This window comes from Coenobita brevimanus, chromosome 26 (assembly GCF_032717465.1).
Source record: "Coenobita brevimanus isolate Jiangsu-jjx chromosome 26, ASM3271746v2, whole genome shotgun sequence".
Taxonomy (NCBI): Eukaryota; Metazoa; Arthropoda; class Malacostraca; order Decapoda; family Coenobitidae; genus Coenobita; species Coenobita brevimanus.
This window is the reverse complement of record NC_136979.1, coordinates 34,881,420-34,897,465: the sequence shown is the minus strand read 5'-3', so window position 1 is coordinate 34,897,465 and position 16,046 is coordinate 34,881,420. Positions and strand designations below refer to the sequence as shown.

The following is a 16,046-nucleotide window of genomic DNA, read 5'->3' as shown; positions in this document are numbered from 1 at the left end:
ATAATCCTGCAACCTTCCATCCAGTCATCTATTCATCCACGGCAGCCATGTTCATCCATCCATCATCCATCCACCCATCCATTGACCTATCAGTTCATTCATATAGCCATCCACCCATCCACCAACAATCCATCTTCAACCCACATCCATCTGCTCATCCCTCAAGCAATCATCCATCCATACATTCATTATCCACCCTTCATCTATCCATTAATTCCTGAACCATCCATCCATCACTCACTATTCATCCCTCATCCACTCTTCATCCATCCACTCATCTCTTAACCATCCATCCATCCATCCATCCATCCATCATCCACCCATCTATCCACTCATGCCTCAAGAGTCCATACATCCATCATCCACCCTTCATCCCTCATCCACCCTTCATCCATCCGCTCATCTCTTAACCATCCATCCATCCATCCACCCATCTATCCACGCACCCCTCAAGAGTCCATACATCCATCATCCACCCTTCATCCCTCATCCCCCCTTCATCCATCCACTCATCTCTTACCCATCCATCCATCCATCCATCCATCCATCGAGCCACAACGGGAAGCAGCCAAAGCCATTAGAGTTTCCGGGCCGTCTTTCATCGCGGCCTCCCACCCTTTTATCTACCGGGCTCCTCCCTTTATCTATCGCTCTCCACTTTTACCTATCAAGACTATCTATCGCTCACTCATTTTTATCTCTCAAAGCTTTCCCTTTAATCTATCGCCCTCCTCCCTTTATCTATTGCTCCCCCACCTTCATCTATCGACATTACTTTTATCTATCGTGGATCCTTTTATCTATCTGTACTTTCCTTTTATCTATCTGTACTTTCCTTTTATCTGTTGCTCGTCATTTTATCTATCAAGCCCTTCCTTTTATCTATCGTGTCCCTTTTATCTATCGAGCTTCTCCCTTTATCTATTATGCCTTGTTTTTATCTGTCATGCCCACGTTTATTTATAGCAGCTTTTTTGATCTATCGCTGCTCCTCTATCTATCAACAGCTTTATTATGACTGGTCTCTTTACCGCCATCTTTATTTATCGCGGCTCTTCTATCTATCGCGACCCTTCTATCTATCGCTAGCTGAACTTATCACCGCTGCTGCTGTTTTGTCCATCGCTGCACTGTCTATCGCGAGGATTATCTATCACCGCCGCTGCTGTTGAATATCTATCGCTGTCTTTATCGATCGATCTGTGTTCCTGTCTATTTTCTTAAGCTATCACCGACGCTGTCTACCTACCTACCTATCTATCTATCTATCATTTTTTCACCGGCTTCTTTGTTCATATATCATCCTACAACTGCTCTTTCGTTGTTCTCTCTCTCTCTCTCTACCACCTTCATTTATTTCTCATCACCGCAACTGTTTTTTCTCTCTCACCTTATCACCAGTGCCTGTCCAACACCCTCCGCAGTCTCTCAAATGTACTCATCCACCCATTCATCTATCAAATCCATCTACTTACCTACCCTCCAGCTCCTCTCTATCCAGTCCATCCATTCATCCATCCACCTCGTATTACATCCACCCACTCATCTATCAAATCCACCTACTTATCTACCCTCCAACTCCTCTCTATCCAATCCATCCACTCATCCATCCACCTCGTATTACATCCATCCACTCATCTACCAAATCCACCTACTTGTCTACCCTCCAGCTCCTATCCAATTCATCCACTCATCCAAACCTCGTATTACATCCATCCACTCATTTTTCAAATCCACCTACTTATCTACCCTCCATCTATCTATCCAATCCATCCACTCATCCATCCACCTCGTCTATTTATCACCAGTGACCTGTGTTAAAAAGATCAGCCGTCTGTGAGGCCTGTGTCTGGGAATGATAGATGGTTATAGAGTGACTCGCCTAGCATCCTGGAAATAGAAATGGCTAGAGACGATAGCGCTGGCGATAGGGAGGGTCACTGGGACTGGGACGCTACACAGGATAAAATGATTCCTGAAGATTGGTGTGGGAATATTGGTACGGTGCTGGTATGGTGCAGTGCTTGTGGCTGTTTGGTTGGACGCCTGGTGGTCAAACGGATTAAGGTGCCCCAACTGGCCGTGACCCACCAGGGATAGCCTCCGTGGGGTGGTTAGGGTTTTATTTCTCACATAATTACCACTTACGGACAAGCAATTGGTCACTGGCCCACTAAATGTCTAGACGAATTAACCTAGCCTCGGGTCCCTACGCTCCTGACGGGACGATAAAGGACAGAATGATTAGAATGACATACAGATAGAATGACAAAACTGTGGGCGATAATGCAGGGTTAGTGACGGCGTGGGGGAAGGAGGTTCGTGTTTCGCCCTACGTTATATCAAAGGATTGTGCACGAGAAAGAGAATAATTTATTTTTGCATAAGCCCGTCCGTAAACCACTGAGATAAATTAGCGCCCTGGTCGACCGTGTGGCCAATGTCGCGCCACGAGGCATGGGGGGGGGGCAGGGGTAAGAAAATTGATGTGCGTGGTGAGACAAGGGATGAGTGGGATGGGTCGGAATGTTGGTGAGTGGTGGAGTTGGGAAGGAAAGTATACCCTGTGAAAATGGGTGTTGTAGGATTAGTGGCTAGGGTGCAGTGAAGGTACAGTCGCCATCAAAAGACCTGTCGCCTCTTACACTATTCACTCCATGGACTTTGTGGCGAATCTGCAGCAAATGACACTAATGACCTTATTTAGACATAGCACAGAGTTATCAATGTCGTCTGCTGCAGATTAACCACAACAATATGGGAAGTTCGTGGAGCAGGAAAAACAGCAGAGGACACAGGACTTTGATGCTGACTGTACACCTTAAAATATCGTCCAAGATAGAAGGTATCGGAGGAGAAAAAAAAAAAAAATGGTGAGGGGTAGAAAGAAATAACTGGAATGAGCTAAAACTGCTGTAGGGGTGAGGAGGGGAGTCATGACAGTACACCCTGTTAAAATATGTACAGTAGGATTAATAATTTTGTGTGACGGGAAGGTATAACTCAAAATTTTCTCCAAGAAGAATAATATAACCTTGTGTGACTCTCCTTGGCCTTGCGTCTTGAGTCGTAGGTACAAAGAAACCACAAAAGTAAATATCGTACGTAGCCTAGATGCTGTTACTGAGGTGAAAATAACAACTCTCACACACACACACACACACACACACACACACACACACACACACACACACACACACACACACACACAGACACCTCTAAAACACACACACACACACACACACACACACACACACACACACACACCTGAGACGGGAGCAAGACAAAAGGCAGGGAGCGACAATATTGCTCCGTGGTGATATTGCCCACTTTACACTGCCCTTGACCGGATATTGCAATTTAACCCAGGTCGCTTGTGTGTGTGTGTGTGTGTGTGTGTGTGTGTGTGTGTGTGTGTGTGTGTCTGTCAACTGATCTACTCTATCTATACATCGTTGCCGAGATGCTTAGTTGTATTATCGCTGTATGGTGAAGGAGGAGGAGGAGGAGGAGGAGAAGGAGGAGGAGGAGGAGGAGGAGGAGGAGGAGGAGGAGGAGGAAAGAAGACGTAGGGAAACAAGGAAGAGAAGGAAGGATGAAGCAGAAAAGCAAAGAAGGATGCGGATGATACACGGGAATATGTGAGTATGAGAAATAATATTAATAAGAAACACGAAAAATAAGACTGGATAAACAGGAAGGATGGAAGGAAGGAAGGATGGAATGATGGATCGAGGAAAGGAAGGATGGAATGATGGATGGAGGAAAGGAAGGAACGAATGAAGGGAGGACGAAAGGAGGGGGGTTAGGGACGGAGAGAAAGACAGAGGGAGGGGAAATATGAGGAAGGTGAGGGGAAGTGAGGGGATGACGTGAGGCGTGAGGGGGAAATACGGATGTCCCTCATTTACGACTCTCACTCTGATGAATAGTGGGGGCTGGGGGGAGAGGGGGTGTTTGGCTGGGGTGGTTGTTTTGGCTGTGGTGCTTGTGTGGTGATTGCGGTGGTTGGTTGTGGTGAGATACAGTTATGTGTTTGGTGGTAAGGTGTCGTATGTGGGGTGTCGGTTGTGGATTGGTGTGCGTTTCGGGATAAGATTTACACACACACACACACACACACACACACACACACACAAACACACACACACACAAACACACACACACACAAACACACACACAGGAACGACAAGAAAAGAGGTGTGTGCAATCGCTTCCACATTTCTTGCATTTCCTGTAAACTCAAATCTTAGAGGAAACAGAGAAGTGATAATGATTTTTTTTTTAAAAGTCTGACGCGAGTACACGCAGGTCTTCCTTCTTTGCGTCTCTTCTTCCTCCTCCCTTCTCCTCTTCTTATATTTCCTCCCTTCCTCGGATTTCTTCTCTTCTTCCTCTGATTCCTCACGTTACAGCCCTCGCAGTGATGGTTATTATGTTGCTGAATAAATCGCCTAACGTTAAATGGGACGATAACCAAAAAGTCTATATGCGAAACTTTTTAGGACTCTGACTGCCATTACTTCCTTTTAGCCGAATGAAATCGTCTAGTTTATTCCTTTGCCTAATGAAATCGTCTAGTTTAAGCCTTGAACGACCTAGCTAAGACCATCTATAACCATAACAATGAAAAATAATCCGGGAAACTTTATAAACCCACTGATTTCCCTAAGCTGAATAAAATCGTCTGACAGCCAAAATAAAATACGTAACCATGAAATACTTAACAAAATAAAATACGTAATCAAATACGTAACAAAATAATACGTAACATAATGAAATACGTAACAAAATACAATACGTAACAAAATACAATACGTAACAAGATGAAATACGTAACAAAATGACATACGTAACATAATGAAATACGTAACAAAATGAAATACGTAACATAATGAAATACGTAACCAAATACAATACGCAACATAATGAAATGCGTAACAATGAAACACGTAACAAAAATGAAATACGGAACACAGGGGAACACAGATAACTACTGAAGGATATACTGCGATAATTTCCTTAGATTATTAACTCCTAAGAATTCACTCAGACGAGCAAATGGTCTTAGGATAGCCTGACTGAAGGACCTTAAGTGCAATTCTAACCTGGAAAGAGTTAATTTGCTACACATTATGGATTAGTTGGCGTTAAGTTTGCATCAGATATTTTCCACTGAATCTTTTTTTTTTTCTGTGCAGGAGAGGAATGCATTCGTACATAAATGCATAGATAGACAGATAGATAGATAGACAGACATACAGACAGACATAAATAGATAATTAGACAGATGGATATGCACATGTATACATTCTCCCTGTCACTATCTTTCTATTCATCCGTATATCTATTTCACAGGCGGACACTTTCTCAGTCACTAAAACTCACACACACACACACACACACACACACACACACACACACACACACACACACACACACACACACACAGAAGCAAACTTGAGTAAAGAATTCCCTCCCCCCTCTGTCTGTCTGTCTGTCTGGCTGGCTGGCTCTCCTCCTCCTCCTCCCCCTCCCAATGAGTGATCGTCTTACTCTTTTTTCTTTCGTCTTAATCAATAACCACTAAGGCGCCCTTATGAGCTCTCTCTCTCTCTCTCTCTCTCTCTCTCTCCTTACCTGCCTACCTACCTACCTATGTACTTATCAGTTGACCTCTCTGTCTACTGTATTGTTTTTAACTTGGCCAAGATTTTCGTCCACTTGCAGCTTATTTCACATACCTCAGTGACAGAAAAAGACACTACTCTCTCTCTCTCTCTCTCTCTCCCTCCAACAATTCACCTGGCTCCATCTAAACTTCTGTCTATCTGTCTATCTATCTAACTATCAGTTTACTAATTTCTATCTCATCTATGTATTAATGTACAGTATGTATGTGTATGTATGCACAGTCTGTATGTATGTATGTACGTATGTATGGATGAATGTATATATGTACCTGATATGGATATATCTATCTATCTGTTTACATTTGTCCTCGGATCTTGCCATAATCCTTTTAACTTTCAAATTTAAACACAACATCCAGATTAAAAACTCTTTAGATCTTTATCAAATATTCACCAATTCGCTCTAAGTCTCTGTCTCATTTACTCTCTTTCTCACTCACTCACATTCATTTATTCACTAATTCACTGTCACTAGCTCCTTCAATCACTTTTTCACTCATTTACTCTCACTCAGTCACATACTAATTCACTCATTATATCACTCACTTATTCCTTCATCAAATAATTAGCCTCATTTACCATTTTAATCACTAAATTATTCTCGCTAATCTCACTCACTCTAATTCACTTCACCCTTGCTCGTTCCCAAAAATCACTCTCACTCACTAAATCTTTCTCACTAAATTATTCCTATTTCTTTTCACTCATATTTTCTCTCACTCACACTCTCTCACACTTACATCACTCTAATTTACTCACGTTAAAAACACTTACCTACCCACTCAATAATTCTCTCTCTCTCTCTCTCACTCTCTCTCTCTCTCTCTTATCCTCACACCTTTCACTCACCAATCTCTTTTCACTTAATTTCACTTTCTCTCCCTCCCCTATACACTATCCCTCCTCATCCTTCTTCCTCCATTCACTTTCCCAAATTCTTTCACTATTTCAGCTTCGCCCTCTCATTATCTCACCCACACATCCCCCCAACTCACTTTCACTAAATGGGGTTCACTTTCTCTCATTCACTCACTCGCTCACTCACTTTCACTCACCCTCACTCTAACTCTTTCGACTCCGTGACAAGTTCCTGATAAGTCTTTTGAAAGTTTTCTTTGTTGGTCGGAAAAGGGAGGGGAAGGGGGAGGGGGAGGGGGGTGGGGGTGATTGGGAGGGGGTGAGGAAGGAGGGAGGAGAAAGAACGGAAAGAGTGGGAGGGGCAAGGGGGAGAGGAGGAAGAGGAACAGGGAAGAAGGGGGGAGAGGAGGAAGAGGAACAGGGAAGAAGGGGGGAGAGGAGGAATAGGAACAGGGAAGAAGGGGGGAGAGCGAGAGAGACTGGAATTAAGAATGCAAAGCTAGAAAGTGGAATGAATGAATGAAAGGAGCGAGAGAGGGAGGGAGGGAGGAAGGAAGGAAGAAGGTATTGAGAGGGAGGGAGAAGGAGCGGGGGGGGGGGAATGGTGGGAAAAAGGAGGGGTGGATGACGAAGAGGAAAGGTGTAAAGAGAGAGCGGGAGGGAAGAATGTAATGACGGAGAGAGGATGGGAGGAGGAGGAGGAAGGAAGGAGAAAGAAGAGTGTAAAAAGAGGAGGATGGAGAGGGAAGCGTGGGATGGAAAAAGAAAAAATACAGAGATAGGGATTAAGAGGTGGGAAGTGATGGGGGGATGGTGATGGAGGGGGGATTGAGAATGAGTGGGAGGAGTGGGAGAGAGGAAGGTTGGGAAGAATGTACGAGAGAGAGAGAGAGAGAGAGAGAGAGAGAGAGAGGGGGGGGGAGGAAGAGATGAAGGGAGGAGGATGGGGTGATAAAAAGGGAAGAAGTAATTACATAGCTTAAAGAGAGGAAGACGGAGAAAAAAAGGAGTTAGAAAAGGAAAAGGGAAGGAGATAAAAAGGGAAAGAAAGAAAGAGGAAGAAGGAACAAAGTGACAGGCAGGGAAGTAAGCCTGAAGGGGAAGGAAGGTATCAGTGGCAGGCGATGTCAAAAACGAATAGAACAAAAGAATGAAGGAAAATATGAATGAATGAATGAAGGCAGGAAAGAAGAATGGAATGAAAAAAGGAGTGAAGGAAGAAAGGAAGGAAACATTACGCAAGAAATGGACAAAAAACAGAAACTGACAGAAAACCGGCAACAGTAAAACCTTAAAAAAAAATAAAAAGATAAAAGTACAGAAGTTGAGAAAAAACGGAAAAATAAGGTAAAACTAAGCCACTGAGATATTAACAGAAAAAATAATTAAATCCCAAAGAAAATAATGAAAACTAACGGGATTGACAAAAGTAAAGTGGCATAAATAAAACACTGAGAAAAATATATGAAAATCTGAAGGAAAATCGTGGTAAACTGAAAAGTAAAGACAACACAAATGATAAAAATAAAAGATAAAATAAAAAGATAAGAAAAATGGGGGAAAATGAAAATAGTAAAAATCAATAGCAAGCTCAATAATTAAAAGAAAGCCTAATCGAAAATACAAGAAAAGCAAAAACATGAAGGAAATGAAGGAAACGGCTAAAAACACAGAAAAAAGCAAAAAAATTACAATTGGAATTCAAAAGAGAAACTGAAAATAAAATAACCTGCAGGAAATAAAGAAAAAAACCTAAGATAATAAAAATTACGAAATAAAATGAAAAAAAGGTGAGGATAAGGGAAAGTTAAAGTTAAAAGAAAATAAAACAAATGAGAAAACTAAATGAAAGGGTAACAAAACAGTATAGAAAATATAGAAAAGACGAAAAGCTACTGAGCGAAAACTAAAGAATACTGTAACCAGGATCATAAAAAGGAACAAAGAAAAATGCAACACTGAGTAAGAGAAAAGCATGATACACAGAAAAAAATGCAACACTGAATGGGTAAAAGATACACAGAAAAAAAAATGCAACACTGAATAGGTTAGAGAAAACTAAGGTACACAGAAAAAGCCATAAAGAGAAAATTATAGCTACTGTCACTTCTCCAAAATCTTTAAAAAAATATATGTATAGGAATTTTGAGTGCTTTAAAAATTTTGTATCATGCTACTAACATAGTCACATCTCAATACCTAATTCATAATAAGTATGTATGGTATATGAGACACATATATACATACAGACATACAAAAAGACAGCAAAGGCAAGCAAAATCAAAATCAATGCATTTATATTCAGCTGCAGTATGACAGAAAAACAAACAGATCGACAAAGACAAAATCAGAGGCTCTATATGGTACATACGTAGGTTGGGAAATGATATACAGGCAAAAAAATGAAATAATAATAATAACAACATTCATTTTAGACAGACAGATAGACAGAAGTATACATACATCTATTTGGGTTGAGAACTTAAATATTTTGAGGTACACTTTAAAAATTGTTAAGAAATAATGATGATGATGATGATGATGATGATGATGATGACGGAAAACTCTGACCTCTTATAATGGCAGCCAAATTGAACCTCAAGAATGTGACAGCCTTATCTTAGTTTAATGACTACCAAAACGTTTTATGCAGCTGAGGAATTGTCTTTCGTACTCACGGGGTTACGAGTGAACAGTTTTTATTTGCTATTCCTTTCACTACGATAATGCCTTTTTCAATATATCCCTTCGAACACTTTTTTTTTTTAAATATATAATTAGAAAAACCCGCGTTGTGGATGGGCTAAAACATTCACCCTTGACCCCATCACTACCAGGTGCTTCCGTTTTCGATGAATGGAAGCGTCTGGGGTTTTTAGGTGAAAATATAAAAATAGGTGTCATCGCACTGAGGGGCTAATCGATTATTACCATTACAGTAATACGGAAAAGGAAAGCAGTTGCATCGTGGCACAAAAGTAATCACTGTACTCAACACTTTCACATGTATAGGAGGTTACTGAGTTTTCATTCTGTATTTCTGAAGTAGTGTCCTGCAATTTCTTTTTGTGATGACTGCTTCATACAGTCACTGCTTCCCTTGCCCTGTTGGAACCTACACCATGTTTCTTTAATCACTCTGTATGTCTGTAAAGTCTCTATATGAATGTAATGTTTATTTAAGCACTCCGCATAATTATTTACGTATCGATTTTTTTTGTTTTATATGTACAGTATGTTGTATATACTTTTATTTTTCTCACCTGCACCAAACCACCACCACCACCACTTTGCTTCTTTTGCAGAAAGCACGACCACTACTACCACCACCACTACTACCACAACCACCACCACTACCACCAGCACCAGCACCAGCACCACTACAACCACTACTAAGGCGCCGAGGCTCAGTGTGGAAGATAATTCAGTCTGGCCTCAAAGCAGAGGTGAGTAGAGGAAAGAAAATCGAAAAGTGGCACAGAAAATGGGGGAAAGGGAGAGAAATTAGATGAGGTAGGGGGATGGAAAAGTGAGAGTGAAGGTGAAAAAGGGGCAAAAAAAATGAGGAGAAAAAAAGGAAAGGACAGATGGGGGTGAGAGAAAAGAAGGAACAGTTAGTTCGGAAAGGGAGAAGGCATGAGAACGGAAGTGTAAGTTAAAGATGAGAGAGAGAGAGAGAGAGCGAAAATGAAGGAAGGAAGGATGAAAGAAGATGGAGTTATTGGAAATATGAACGAATAAAAGGATGAAAAATGAAAATGAAGATTGCTGGAGGCAAGAGTGACAGAGTAATGACAGCAGAGAATAAAAAGAGAAAATATTGGAATAAAAGTTAGGGAAAGTTATATATACAGTAAATAAAAAAGAAGAAAGGGGTCTCCCATTATTCCATGACACATTTTCAATATTTTGTTTTATCTCCAGATGACTTTGTTCAGTTTTAGGATACTCTGTGAACTACTAAGGTAAAGTACAACCTTCATTAACCTCTTCAGTACGATAAGCGTCCCCCAAGATGAAGAAAATCGTCCTGGAGTGGTAATGACAAAACAAAAGGCGTCTTGCGGTTGTGTGGGTTATTGTCTTTGTTTTTATTCCTGTGTGACGACCGCTCGGCATTTCAAGACTAATTCCCGGGCGTCCATTAGGTCAATCAGTGGCCGGCGTCCTGTGTTTTGCTTACTGATTGACTGTGTGTGTGTGTGTGTGTGTGTGTGTGTGTGTCAACCGGTATACAGTGCGGCATGCATATACAGTACACATGCAGTGAATTAGTTCGTGTTATATGTTTCTGGGTCTTTGTGTGTGTGTGTGTGTGTGTGTGTGTGTGTGTGTGTGTGTGTGTGTGTGTGTGTGTGTGTGTGTGTGTGTGTGTGTGTGTGTGTGTGTGTGAACATAACAAAGTATTTATGATAGTATATGTGCATGTTAACCCGATCTTTAAAGGAAGTAGTCAGAGAAAGTAATAAAAATTCTGCACTAATACCGACCGTCCTAACCAACCCCCTCTTCTTCCCCCCTCAGACGGTCGGCGTGAGGAGTCAGGTTTAGCCTCCCGTCGCACCTCCTCATCCCTTCTAGCGTCAGTTAGGGACACAGGTATTTGTTGTTCTATTTACCTTACACCAATTAACCTGTGTTAGTAAATAAAAAGTCCTCGAACTGAAGGGGTTATAAAGGCTGAGAGTAAACCTGATTTTTGTGTAACTCATTTAGTACGCTTACGCTTTATTGTACTTTACTGTTCTTATTTTCAGACGACTTTACTCAGCTTAGACCTCTTAAGCTGGAGGGGTTTGATGGGGCCTTCATTAACCCCTTCGCTACCGGGGGAAGAGGGGGTCTTGTAATCTGAATAATCTGGAATTAACAAGACTACGCGGTAATATCACTGTATTGCAAATGTTAACCAAGATCTTACTGGGATTATAATTTGTACAGGATTTTCCAGACAGAATTACTATACTCCTCTTACTCTAACTTGGCCTAAAAATTCCCCCTTTTCATCTTGAATGCTGAGTTCCAACAAGAGATTAACACTAGAATATGATGCTTGTCACGAAGAAGCGCTACTGGAAGAATGTAGAGCTGTAGCATTGTCTATCACTGAGCTTTTTTTTTTTTTTTTTTTTTTTTTTTTTTTTTTTTTATGCGAGGAAGAAGGAACCAAAGGCCATGGCCCGCAGTAACAGTTCCCTCCAAGAGAAAAACAAAATACAATAGAGAGCCAAATTCAAGATCCGATCATTTTGAGATGCCTGGACACACTGCGTTTGAAAGACTGGAGATCATAGGCAGCAGGAAATACAGACAGAGGGAGACAGTTCCAGAGTTGACCTGTTGCATAAATGAAAGACTGGGAGTAACGGTTAACTCTTGCATTAGAGAGTTGGACAGAAAAGGGATGAGAGTTTGCTGCCAGACGGGTGCTACGCGCCCGTCGTAGAGGTGGAGGAATGCAAGCAGACAGTTCAGAGGAGCAGTGACCATTAAAGTAGCGATAGAAAAGAGATAAAGATGCAACAGTGCGGCGAAGAGACAGAGGTTGAAGGGAGTCAGTAAGAGGAGGAGAGTTAATGAGACGAAAAGCCTTTGACTCCACCCTATTGAGAAGAGCTGTATGTGGGGAGCCTCCCCACACATGAGAGTTGTACTCCACACAGGGGCGGATAAAACCTCTGTATAGAGTCAACAATTGTGCAGGGGTAAAGAAAGAGCGGAGTCGGCTTAGCACACCCAATCTCTTAGAAGCAGATTTTACAAGAGATGTAATATGATCTTTCCAAGATAAGTCCCGAGTAAATGAAACCCCAAGCATGTTCAAGGATGATGCAGGATTAAGCTGAATATTATTAAACATTAATGGGTATACCTGTGGAAGATTTTGTCGGGTTGATAGGTGTAAGAACTGAGTCTTAGATGCATTAAAGACAACCATATTATTTTTACCCCAGTCAGCGATACGAGCCAAGTCAGACATTAGGTGTGCCATAGCCTCATCCCTTGTTTCTTGAAGTAACTGTTGAGATGGGCGTTGCGGGAACCGAATGGAAAGGTGAGGGTGGAGTCATCAGCGTATGAGTGGATAGGGTTAGATGTACAGCTTAGAAGATCATTGATGAATAAAAGGAAGAGAGTTGGTGATAGGACAGAGCCCTGAGGAACACCACTGTTGATAGATCTAGGAGAAGAACGATGGCCGTCTACAACAGCGGCTATAGAACGACCAGAAAGGAAGCTAGCGATGAAGGCACAGATAGAAGGATAGAAACCGTAGGAGGGCAGTTTGGAAATTAAAGATTTATGCCAGACTCGATCGAAAGCCTTTGAGATGTCAAGTGCAATGGCAAAGCTTTCGCCAAAGTCCCGAAAGGAGGATGACCAGGAGTCTGAAAGGTAGTGAGAAGATCGCCAGTGGAGCGTCCCTGACGGAACCCATACTGACGATCGGAAAGAAGGTTGTGATAGGAAAGATGCCTTAAAATTTTTCTATTAAGAATTGACTCGAAAACTTTTGAAATACAGGACGTTAAAGCAATTGGACGATAGTTGGAGGGTTGGGAGTGGTCACCCTTCTTGGGACTGGCTGAATGAGAGCAAACTTCCAGCAAGAAGGAAAGGTACAAGTTGACAGACAAAGGCGAAAGAGTTTGCCTAGGCAGGGTGTAAGCACAGAAGCACAGTTCTTGAGAACAACAGGAGGGACCCCATCAGGCCCATATGCCTTGTTAGTACTGAGGCCAGTGATGGCAGAAAATACATCAACTGAAGAAATTTTAATGTCAGCCATGAGGAAGTCAGAGGGGAGAAGTGAAGGAGGAACAGCACCGGAATCGTCTAAGGTGGAATTGGAGGAGAAAGTCTGTGCGAAGAGATCTGCTTTATCAGTAGAAGAAATAGCTACAGAACCATCAGAGTAGAAAAGAGGAGGGAAGGATGATGAGGTAAAGTTGTTAGAAAGATTTTTGGCAAGGTGCCAGAAGGAGCGGGAAGAATTCGAGTTGGAGAGTTGAGAGCATTTAGTATGGATGAAATTATTTTTAGTAGAGCGAAGAACAGACTTAGCACGATTCCGGGCAGAAACGTAAAGATGATGTGATTCAGGTGTGGGTTGGCTCCGGTACCATTTGTAGGCCCTCTCCTTGTTGCGGACAGCATTAGAACAAGCGTGATTAAACCAAGGCTTTCTTGCGTTAGTCAAAGGATATGAGAAAGGAATGTATGCTTCCATGCCCGAGAGAATAACCTCCGTAATGCGCGAGGCACACTCAGATGGCTCCCGGCCATGGAAGCAATAATCATTCCAGGGAAAATCAAAGAAGTACTGCCTGAGGGCCTCCCAGTTCGCGGCTCCAAAGTGCCACAGACGACGTTTCCCTGGAGGGTCCACAGGCCGTACCGGAGTGATAGGACAGGTTAAGGTAATAAGGTTGTGATCGGAGGAGCCCAACGGAGAGAAAAGATTAACAGAGTAAGCAGAAGGATTAGTTGTGAGGAAGAGGTCAAGTATGTTGGAGCTCTCTCCAAGGCGGTCAGGGATACGGGTAGGGTGCTGTACAAGCTGCTCTAGGTCATTAAGGATAGAAAAGAGCTGCGTGAAATAAGGTGCAATATGAAGAAAATCTGGCACAAGTTAAGGTGAATATAGTAAATAAATTTCAGGGCAACAGTCAGACCTTTCAGGGCCGATTTTGAGGAATTTCTTCTCAAAGATTTCTGGCGTAAAATCGCTTGGTGTAAGCCTAAATAAAAACAAGCAAGTCCATAAACAGTAAATGGATAAATAAATGCATTAACTAAATTTGATCTGGTGCTCATTATGAAAGGTAATTCAGACCGACGACAGGCTGGCATGGCGTCTCTAGGTGTCTTTTCAAGGGTAAAAAAAAAAAAAAATAGTGAATGTGATATACGGGCAAATAAATGAAGAAGTTTTCCTATTCGTCAATACAGTACCTAGGAAAACAAGCTAACTTAGATCAGCCCTATACTGCAATGGATTTCTGCATTTTATTCTTGCAAGTACTAAGCGATTTTATTTTCTTTAGGAGGGACTGTTCGAGTTGGAGGGTTACATGCAACCTCCATTAATCCCTTTCAGTGCAATGGTGATTCTTAAATATGTGTTCTCCTTTCCCTCTCTTCTACAGGAGGAAAGAACGGGTCTACCGGAGGAGGAGGGGAGAGGGGCGGAGGAATGGGGAGCTTGGGGGGGCAGAAGGGGAGCCACTACGGCAGGGAGACGCTCATACCCCCGCCAGGCTCAGGTCAGTATAGGTCACGGCACAGGGGGTAAGAGGTCAGAAAAGGTCACAGACAGGGCTCATTAGCAGAGATCAAAATATTTCAACAGAGGCTAGGGTATCTCGGGTCAGCATAGGTCACAGCAATAGAGGTCAGATCACTTTAAGGCTATAGGCAGGTAGAGATCAGGTCAGTGGAGGTCAGTTAAGGTCACAGCAGCAGAGGTCATAAGAAACAAATGCTATGACAGGATGGTAAAATTCACGGCAGCCGCTGACGGGACGGTAAAGGTCATGGCAGCTGAGATCAAGACAGCAAGTCGGGTCAATAGAGGTCATGGCAACAGAGGTCAGGTCGCCAGAGATCACAGCATGAGAGGCCAGGTTAGAAGAAATCAAGGCTGAAGCTCCGATAAGTAGTGATCATACGACATGCAGAGGTGGTCAGATCAACAGAGATGCGTTCAGATCATAGCAACAGAGGTCACAGCAAATGTCAGGTCAGAGGGGTTAACGCAAAGCTCAGGGAAGTGCAGGTTGCGGTTCAAGCAGTCAGGTGAGCGGGGATGAAATCAAATCAGTAAAGGTCACGGCAGGTTAGATCAGCATGGGTCAATTTAGGCCACAGTGAGAGATAATAATAAATGGTAGAGAACGGACAAGGTTAGATTTTCAGAACTGCAGTAGCCTAATCAGTAGCACAAGGGATGAATGGGGAACGTGCAGTAAGGAAGGTGGCAGGGACAGAGAAGTAGTAATCAGCAATGAGATTAGGAGGAAAAGGCAACATTATATGACGGCATGCTTTTTTTTATACACAGAAATTTGTATGACTATTTATGAATGCAATATGTATGGCAGTATGATAAGGAGGGCGGTGTATCGTGTGAAGAGGTCGTTGCTGAGTAGGGACAGAAATACCATGAGGTTCTTTCGTTGAGGCCACCTCTTGAAGGTTGAGACATACAAGACATAGAGAGATAGACAGCTAAATGGTAATTTCGTGGGAGCTGGAGCATCATGTGAGCTTAGATAAGTGTAAGCTGAATCAAGAGAGGTCAGTGGGAGTTGAGTAGTCAGCTAGTGTTGTCAAGTCCCACGTATCAAATTAAGTAATAAAAAAAAAGGGGGGGGGGCTAGGGGAGGTAAAGGACATGTCACAGGGGATCGAATCAGGTAACAGATTAAATTAGGCTAAGAGGTGAGGTCAGCGAAGGGTAAGGTCACAGCTGAGGTCACCGAACAAAACATG

At 42.4% G+C, this 16,046-nt stretch overlaps 1 protein-coding gene across 1 annotated transcript in view; it reads left to right on the top strand.

Annotated features, from left to right (window-relative positions):
• The window catches only part of LOC145394002 (protein amalgam-like), a 240,833-nt gene extending 225,130 nt beyond the window's left edge, over positions 1 to 15,703 (top strand). Inside the window, exons 8-12 of the mRNA XM_080267973.1 lie at positions 9,857 to 9,997; positions 11,076 to 11,150; positions 14,702 to 14,818; positions 15,066 to 15,178; positions 15,656 to 15,703. Of these exons, the coding sequence (XP_080124099.1) occupies positions 9,857 to 9,997; positions 11,076 to 11,150; positions 14,702 to 14,818; positions 15,066 to 15,178; positions 15,656 to 15,703 (494 nt within the window). The remainder of the gene's footprint in view (positions 1 to 9,856; positions 9,998 to 11,075; positions 11,151 to 14,701; positions 14,819 to 15,065; positions 15,179 to 15,655) is intronic.
• The last annotated feature ends 343 nt before the right edge of the window (positions 15,704 to 16,046 follow it).